The following is a 9,866-nucleotide window of genomic DNA, read 5'->3' on the forward strand; positions in this document are numbered from 1 at the left end:
AATGAATGTTCATCTGGAAAAGTAAAATTTTCAACCAAAAAGACTAACTTTCGTTCAAAAAATATAATTTTTCAAAAACATATATAAATTCTCAACCAGATAGTTGAATTTTCAACTAAAAAAATTAACTTCCTACCAAAAGAGACGATAAAAAAAAATACATAGTTGAATTTGGAATTAACAAAACATCACTTTTCATCCAAAAGTAGAATAAACAAATTTCCAGTAAAAAAATTAAGTAATTTTCAACTAAAAGAGATGAATTTTCAACCAAACTTATAAATTAAAGCTAAATAACTTATAAACCACTTCCTATAATACTTTTTTCTAAAATAAAAACAAAACTCCAATGAATTTTTCTATAAAAAGGCACACTCTTTTTATTATTAAATTACAGCCTTGATTCTTGCAATTATTTTGAACGAGTTGGGTAACCATATGTAATAATTGAGTAGAAAAAAAAACTGATTTGTACACTATCACAGTTGAACTCTAAAGTACTTTAATCCGCAACAGGTCATGTAACAATTGAGAAAGTATTTTCCACATATCTATCAATAATGACTAAGTTTACCCGTAAAATGTGAAAAAACCCTGGCACTCGCGGTCTCGACTCCTCGATCAGTTACGTGTCTTAAAAAAAAAGAAACTTAACTCCATCCCTTATCGAGAAAATTCCGCGACTGCGATTAAAACTTGTACTTTACATGTAATAGCTTCACTGAAAATAGTCTTCATTTAGAAATTCTTCGTTAAAATCAACATTTTTTCTCGTTAAAAGACCACCAACCTACAATTCACCAATAGTCAACGCTTTAAAAAATCTATATCACCTTCAACGACGTTTCAAAAACTTTTACAATTTAAATTTCAGGGCTTATAATTCCTCTCGCGATTCTATATCTCTCCTCTTAATTCCTAGCTTAATAATACTATAAAATGTCAACTTGGCTCGCTTTAAAAATCAAGTCTTCTGTGTGAGCAGGTTTCGCATTTCGTTATAATTTAAAAACTTTTTAAAAAAATAGGACATCTCTTCGATGTGTTTAAAACTTTCGGTTTTCGACTTGCAATAAATTAAAAAATAAAAAAAAATAAAAGAAAACAACTTAACTTACTTATTCCCGAGAATTTGAAAACGTCTCGCAAAAAAAAAAAAAAACTTTGATGTCGAATCGTTTATAAAAAGTTGTAGAGGCCGTTAATCGATTTTTAGATTGAGCTCAACGTCTTTGGCTAATTTCCAGACGTCAGGATTTTTTTCGATGTCTTCATTGTCGCTTGAAAAAGCGGAACTGTAAGATAAACTACTGTCGTCGTTGTCGTCGATCTCCAGCAATGATGTCCCCAAAGTCCCGGAATTTTTGCTAACTTCTTCCCCAAATTCCAAACATTCATCGATCCTTTCCTCGATTGTAACGCTGTTATTAGAACTGCTATAGGTGCCAGAATCTGAACAATAAAATAGAAACTATTCATATATTTTATAATTAAAAAATAAAATAAAAGCAAGGGGTTCATCACTTGAAAACTGATGATTTCAATCAGCCTCAAATAAAAACGGGTCAAATTCTAAGAATAAAAAGATAAATTTTCAATCTAAGAGATTAATTTTCTAGCAACAAAAGTATATTTTAAAAATAAAAAATGAATTTTTCAACCAAATACATTAATTCTAAACTAAATAGTTGATTTTTTAACTGAAAAAGATCAATTTTCAACCATAAATGGAATAGTTAAACAGTTAAATAGTTAATAGATTAATTTTCTACCAAAAAAGATAATGAATTGAATTTTCAACCAAAAATATGAAATTTTCGAATAAAAAAATTAATTTTCTACCAAAACAGACGATTATTCAAAAAAATACATGAATTTTTAAAGAAATAATTTAATTTTCAACTAAAAAAAGTCCAACTTTCTGAACTAAAAAAGATTAATTTTCAACAAAAAATGGAATAATTACATTTTTAGTGAAAAAAACTTGAATTTTCAACAAAAAATATGAAATTTCAAATAAAAAAATTAATTTTCTACCAAAACAGACGATTATTCAACAAAATACATGAATTTTTAAAGAAATAATTTAATTTTCAACTAAAAAAAGTCAAATTTTCTGAACTAAAAAAGAACAAAAAATGAAATAATTACATTTTTAATAAAAAAGATTAATTTTGAACAAAAAATGGAATAATTACATTTTTAGTAAAAAAATTAAATTTTCAACCCAAAATTTGTAATTTTCGAATAAAAAGATTAATTTTCTACCAAAACAGACGATTATTTAACAAAATACATGAGCTTTTAAAGAAATAACTTAATTTTCAACTAAAAAAAAGACCAATTTTCTGAACTAAAAAAGATTAATTTTCAACAAAAAATGGAATAATTACATTTTTAGTAAAAAATTGAATTTTCAACCAAAAATATGTAATTTTCAAATAAAAAGATTAATTTTCTACCAAAACAGACGATTATTCAACAAAATACATAAATTTTTAAAGAAGTAATTTAATTTTCAACTAAAAAAAGACCAATTTTCTGAACTAAAAAAGAACAAAAAAAGAAATAATTACATTTTTAATAAAAAAGATTAATTTTGAACAAAAAATGGAATAATTACATTTTTAGTAAAAAAATTAAATTTTCAACCCAAAATATGTAATTTTCGAATAAAAAGATTAATTTTCTACCAAAACAGACGATTATTTAACAAAATACATGAGCTTTTAAAGAAATAATTTAATTTTCAACTAAAAAAAAGACCAATTTTCTGAACAAAAAAATGTAATAGTTAAATTTTTACTTAAAAAAAACTTGAATTTTCAACCAAAAATATGAAATTTCAAATTAAAGAATTAATTTTCTATTAAAACAGAGATTATTCAACAAAATACATGAATTTTTAAAGAAATAATTTAATTTTTAACTAAAAAAAGACCAATTTTCTGAACTAAAAAAGATTAATTTTGAACAACAAATAAAATAATTACATTTTTAATTAAAAAAATGAATTTTTAACTAAAAAAAGACCAAGTTTCTGAACTAAAAAAAAATTATTTTTGCACAAAAACTGTAATAATTACATTTTTAGTTAAAAAACTGGAATTTTCAACCAAAAATATTAAACTTTAAATAAAAAGATTAATTTTCTACCAAAACAGACGATTATTCAACAAAATACATGAATTTTTAAAGAAATAATTTAATTTTCAACTAAAAAAAAAACAATTTTCTTAACTAAAAAAGATTAATTTTGAACAAAAAATGGAAGTTAAATTTTTTGTTAAAAAAATTCATCGTTAACCAAACTGATACATTTTCAACTAAAATAATGAATCTTCAGCTGGAATAGTTGAATTTTGTATAAAAAAAAATATAAATTTTGAATAAAAAATAGAACTTAAACTTTCAGTTGAAAAATTAATTTGTCAGCAAATAGAAAAAAAATCAACCGAAGTAATATAATTTAAAAAAACAGCTTAACTTTCAACCAGGTAGTTTTATTCACAAAAAAAACTTTCAACAATAGTGAATATTTAAATGGAATACTTGAATTTTCAAACAAAAATATAAAAATTTTAAATAAAAAGATTAATTTAGGTGGGTTCTATATTAAATTCAATCTGAATCGATTGAAATTCCTATCTTTTTAAATAAAATTATTCCATTTTTAATAATATTGACGAATTATAAAACAAAAAGACAATTGTTAAGACCAAAAAGACGAATTTTCAACCAAAGAGTTTAATTTTCTAGTAAAAAAGATTATTAAAAAAAAATGAATTTTAAACCAAATACATGATTTCTAAACTAAATAGTTGAATTTTTAAATCAAAAAATAAAATTTTTATGTAAATAGTTGAAGTTTTAACTAAAAAAAGATCAATTTTCAACTAAATACATGAATTTTCAACTAAATAGTTGAATTTGTAAGCCAATAGTTAAATTTTTAACTGAAAAAAGATCAATTTTTAACCACAATGGAATAAATAGAATACCAAAAGAAAGACAATTAAAAATATATATAAATTTTACACATAATAGTTAAATTTGTAACTAAGAAAGATCATTTTTCAAATAAAAATTGGGATAATTAAATTTTCTTTAAAAAAAAAGTAATTGTCAACCATACTGGTTAATTTTCAACTAAAATTATGAATCTTTGACTAAAGTAGTTTAATTTTTAATCAAAAAACAACCAAAGATATTAATTTTTTACTCAAAAAGACGATTTTTTTGATAAAATACCTGGATTCTCACCCAATGAATTGAATTTTCAACTAAATCAGATCAGTTTTCAACCCAATAGTTAAATTTGGAACTGAAAAATATCGATTTTTATCCAAACGAAAAAGATCAATTTTCAACCGAAAAAAATATATTAAAAAACATACACGAATTCTCTCGACCAAACAGTTGAATTTTCAAACAAAAAAAAAGAATTTTTAACCAAATAGTCAACATTTTAACAAAAAAATAAAATCAATTTACAAACAAAAAGGAAGTTAAATTTTCAGTTACCAAAATTAATTTTCAACCAAACTGACGAATTTTCAACTAAAATAATAAACCTTCAACTGGAATAGTTGAATTAGAAAAAAATAATAATTTTCAACCCAAACGAATATTTTACAAAAAAAATACACGAATTGTCAACCAAATAGTTGAATTTTCGAATAAAAAATTAATTTTTAAGGAAATAGTTAAATGTTCAGTTTGAAAAATCAGTATTTAACCAGAGACGAATTTTCAACTAAAATTATGAATCTTTCAAGTGAATAGTTTAATTTTTAACCCAACAATAGAACTTTCAACAAAAGATATTAATTTTTTATTCAAAAAGACGATTTTTCGAAAAAATACCTGAATTCTCAACCATGTAGTTTAATTTTCAAACAAAACTAGAATGGTTAAATTTTTAATTAAAAAACTTGATTTGCTACTAAAGAAATAGAGTTTAAAAAATAATTAATAAATCTCGATAAAATAATTGAATCTTTAAGTAACAAAAATTAATTTTTAACAAAATAGTTTTATTTTGGACTAAAACAAGAAAATAGGAAAATCAATTTTCAACCAAAAATATAATAGTTAAATTTTTAGTGAAAAAGAATTAATTTTCCACTAACAAGATGAATTTTCAACAAGAAATAAGACCTTTTAAAAATAATACATGAATCCTCAATAACATATTAGAATCCTTAAGTAATAACAATTAATTTTTAACGAAATTATTTTATTTTGAATGAAAAAAAGAACATAAAAAAGTAAATTTTCAAACAAAAATAGAATAGTTCAATTTTAAGTGAAAAAGAATTAATTTTCAACTAAAAAGAATAATTTTCTACAAAAACGTTGATTTTTCAAAAACCTAACTGATGAATTTTAAACTAAAATGATAAATTTTTATCTAGAAGAGCTGATTAAAAAAATATGTACGTGAATTTTCAACCAAATATATTAATTCTAAGTCAAATATTTGAATTTGCAAATATAAAATATAAATTTCCGGTTAAGTAGTTGAAGTTTCAACAGAAAGATTAATTTTCTATAAAAAAAGCTTTTTTTAAAGAAATACATAAATTTTCAACAAAGTAGTTGAATTTTGAACTAAAAAACATCAATTTTCAACCAAAAATGGAATAGTTAAATTTTTAGTAGAAAAATTGATTGTCAAACAAACTAATGAATTTTTAACTAAAATAATGAATTTTTTACCGGAATAGTTGAATTTTTAACCAAATTGATGAATTTGGAACTAAAATTAATAATCTTTAACTGGATGAGTGAAATTTAAAAAAAAACACGAATTTTCAAACAAATACATGAATTTCCATATAAAAAGTATCAATTTTTGTTTAAATGGTTTAAGTTTTAACGAAAAAGTATAATTTTCTACCAAAAAAGAACAGATTTTTCAAAGAAATACATGAATTTTCAAGCAAATAGTTGAACTTTGAACAACAAAAGATACATTTTCAACCAAATATATGAATTCTAAGTTAAATAGTTCAATTTCCAGATAAAAATATCAATTTTCGGTTAAATAGTTGAAGTTAAACAAAAAAAGAATAATTTTATATAAAAAGTTGTTTTTTTTTTCAAATAAATAATGGATTTTCAACCAAATAGTTGAACTTGGAACTAAAAAATGACAATTTTCAAACAAAAATGGAATTGTAAAAATTGGAGTCGAAAATATTAATTGTAAACCACACTAGTGACTCTTCAACTGAAATAATTGAATTTCAATTTTAAAAAAATGAATGTTCATCTGGAAAAGTTCAATTTTTAACCGAAAAGACTAACTTTCGTTCAAAAAAGATAATTTTTCAAATTAAATAAATAAATAAATTCTCAACCAGATAGTTGAATTTCAACTAAAATTTCAATTTTTAACCAAAAATGAACTAGTTAAATTTTTAGCTAAAAAGTTAATTTTCATTAAAAAAACTGATGAATTTTCCACTAAAATAATGAATTTTTAACCAAATTTATCAATGTTTAACGAAAATCATTAATCTTCAACTGAAATATTTAAATTTAAAAAAACACGAATTTTGAATCAATTAGTTGAATTTTCAACTAAAAAAGAACAATTTTTAACCAAAAATTTATGTTCAACTGAAAGATTAATTTTCTTTGAAAAAAATCGATTTTTCAAAGAAATACATAAATAATCAACCAAATTTTTGATGAATTTTTAACTAAAAAGAACAATTTACACACAAAAAATGGAATAGTTAAGTTTTATGTGAAAAATAATTAATTTTCAACTAAACTGATTTCAACAAAAATTATGAATTTTTAACTCTAATAATTTAATTTCAAATAAAAAAGATCATTTTTCAACGCAAAACAAATATTAGTTTGAAAAATACATGAATTCTTAATCAAAAAGTTGAATTTTGAACTAAAAAATATCAATTTACATTAACAACAAAGATGGAGTAGGTAAGATTTCAGTTTTCAAAATTTATTCTCAACCAAACTGATGAATTTCCAACTAAAAGGATTAATTTCTTGCGAAAAAAGACGATTAAAAGAAAAATACATAGATTTTCAACTCAAACAGATCAATTTTCAACCAAATAGTTGAATTTTGAACTTAGAAAGATCATTTTTCAAACCAAAATGGAATAATTAAATTTTTAGTAAAAAAAAAAAAAAAAACGAATAATCAACCTACTGGTGAATTTTTAACTATAATTATGAATGAATTTTTGACTGGAATAGTTTAATTTATAACCAAATATTAGACATTTTAACTAAAATGATAAATATTTAAATGAAATACTTGCATTTTCTACCAAAAATACGAAATTTCAAATAAAAAGGTTAATTTTCTACCAAAACTGACGATTTTTCAACAAAATACATGAATATTTAAAGAAATAATTTAATTTGCAACTAAAAAAGACCAATTTTCTGAACCGAAATATATTATTTTTGAACAAAAAAATGGAATAGTTAAATTTTTAGTTAAAAAAATTAATAGCTAAATTATCAGTTAAATTGATTTTTAAAAAAACTGATAAATCTTCAACTGGATTAGTTGAAACATAAACAAAAAAGATGAATTTTCAAATAAAATTATGAATCTTTAAATGCAACTAAAAATAATAATTTTCTAGCCAAAATGACGATTAAAAAAAAATACATGAATTCTCAACCAATTAGTTGAGTTTTCAATTAAAAAAGATAAGTTTACCACCAAAAATGATAGTCAATTTTTTAGTCGAAAAAAAGAAAAGAAACAATAATCTTTAATTGAACTTCATGGATCTTCTACTAAAAGTGATGAATCTTTAACTGGATTAGTTGAATTCTCAACTTAAAAAAAAAAACAAATTTTAATTAAAAATTTTTTAACCAAAACTAGAGTAGTTTAATTTTCAGTTAAAAAGAAATAATTTTCAACTAAAAAGATTAATTTTCTAAAAAAACATGAATTCCCAACCAAATAGTTAATTTTTTACATTAAAAAAATCTATTTTCAAGCAAATAGTTGATTTTTCAATCAAAATTTAATTATATACCAAAAAAGACGATGAACAAAAGATACATAAGTTTTCAACCTAATAGTTGAATTTGGAACTAAGAAATATTACTTTTTAAACGAAAATTAAATAATTACATTTTTAGTACAAACAATTAATTAATATTCAACCAAACTGGTTAATTTTTAACTATAATGACGAATATTAACAAGAAATACTTGAATTTCCAACAAAAAATATTAAATTTTAAATAAAAAGAGTAGTTTTCTAACAAAGCAGGCGGTTTTGCAACAAAATACTTAAATTTTTAAAGAAATAATTTAATTGAAAAAAAAATTTCAATAAGATTAATTTTCTAGCAAAAAAGAAGATTTTTCTTTAAAATACATGAATTATCGAGGAAATAATATAATTTTCAATTAAAAGAGACAAATTTTCTAAACTAAAAAAGTTTAATTTTTGTAACAAAAAAAGGAAGTTAAATGTTCAGTTAAGAAAATAATGTTCAACCAAAATGATAATTTTTCAACTAAAATTATGAATCTTTAAATGGAATAATTGACTTTTCAACAAAAATATTAACTTTCTATGTAAAAAGACGATTTATCGAAAAAATATAAGTTTGTAACCAAATGCGTAGTTGGATTTTAAACTACAAAAATATTAATTTGCAGCCTAAAAAAGTAAGTTTTATTCTCAGTTCAAAAATTAATTTACAACCAAAAAGATCAATTTTATGCCAAAAAGGACGACTAAAAAAAACATGAATTTTCAACCAAATAGTTGAATTATTAACAAAAAAATCAATTTTCAACTAAAAATGGAATAGTTAATTTTCAGTAAAAAAATTTAATTTTCAACCAATCTGGTGAATTTCCAACTAAAGGGATTAATTTTCAACCAAAAGGATGATTTCTAAAAATTACTTGAATTCTCAACCAAATAATTGAATTTTTAATCAAATAGTTCAATTTTCTACCAAAAAATACGATGCTTAAAACACATACAACAAATAAATTAATTTTCTACTAAAAAAGATACATTTTCATCCAAATATTTGAATTTTAAACACAAAAGATGAATTTTCAACAAAATTTATAAATCTTTAATTGGGATAGTTGAATTTTAACCAAATAGATACTTTTCAACTAAAAGAATTAATTTTCTAACAAAAAAAGCATGAATTCTTAAGAATATGGTTCAATTTTCAATTAAAACAGATCGATTTTCCACCAGATCATTGAATTTTTAACCAAAAAAGATTAATTTTTACTAAAAAATATCAATTTTCAACCAAATATTTGAATTTAAAAAAAAAAGAATTTTCAACGAAATTTATAAATGTTTAATTGGTATAGTTGAGTTTTTAAACAAATAGTTAACTTTTCAACTAAAAGAATTAATTTTCTAACGAAAAAAATTGTATTGTAAACAAAAGACATGAATTCTCAACCAAATAGTAGATTTTTGAAATAAAAAAATATCAATTTTTAAGTAAATAGTTAAATTTTGAAACAAAAAAGATCAATTTTCAAGCAAACATCTACCAAAACAGAAGATATTTCCAAAAAATGCATGAATTTTTAAGAATATAGTTGAATTTTCAACTAAAAAATATCGATTTCAAACCGATAGGCTGCATTTTTAACCAAAAAGATTAATTTTCTACAAAAAAGATCAATTTTCAACCAAATATTTGAATTTCAAACAAAAAAGATTACTTGTTAACTAAATTTATGAATCTTTAATTGGAATAGTTGAATTTTTAACCAAATAGTTGACTTTTCAACTAAAAGAATTAATTTTCGAACAAAAAAAGTGATTAAAAAAACATGAATTTTCAAGCAAATAGTAGATTTTTAA

The 9,866-nt window shown here is 21.4% G+C and overlaps 1 protein-coding gene across 1 annotated transcript in view; it reads right to left on the minus strand.

Moving 5' to 3' along the window:
• Nucleotides 1-386: 386 nt before the first annotated feature.
• The window catches only part of LOC117172885 (putative helicase mov-10-B.1), a 56,654-nt gene continuing 47,174 nt past the window's right edge, over nucleotides 387-9,866 (minus strand). Inside the window, exon 11 of the mRNA XM_033361161.1 lies at nucleotides 387-1,452. Coding sequence (XP_033217052.1) covers nucleotides 1,202-1,452 — 251 coding nt within the window. The 3' untranslated portion in view covers nucleotides 387-1,201. The remainder of the gene's footprint in view (nucleotides 1,453-9,866) is intronic.

Source organism: Belonocnema kinseyi, chromosome 5, assembly GCF_010883055.1.
Source record: "Belonocnema kinseyi isolate 2016_QV_RU_SX_M_011 chromosome 5, B_treatae_v1, whole genome shotgun sequence".
Classification (NCBI taxonomy): Eukaryota; Metazoa; Arthropoda; class Insecta; order Hymenoptera; family Cynipidae; genus Belonocnema; species Belonocnema kinseyi.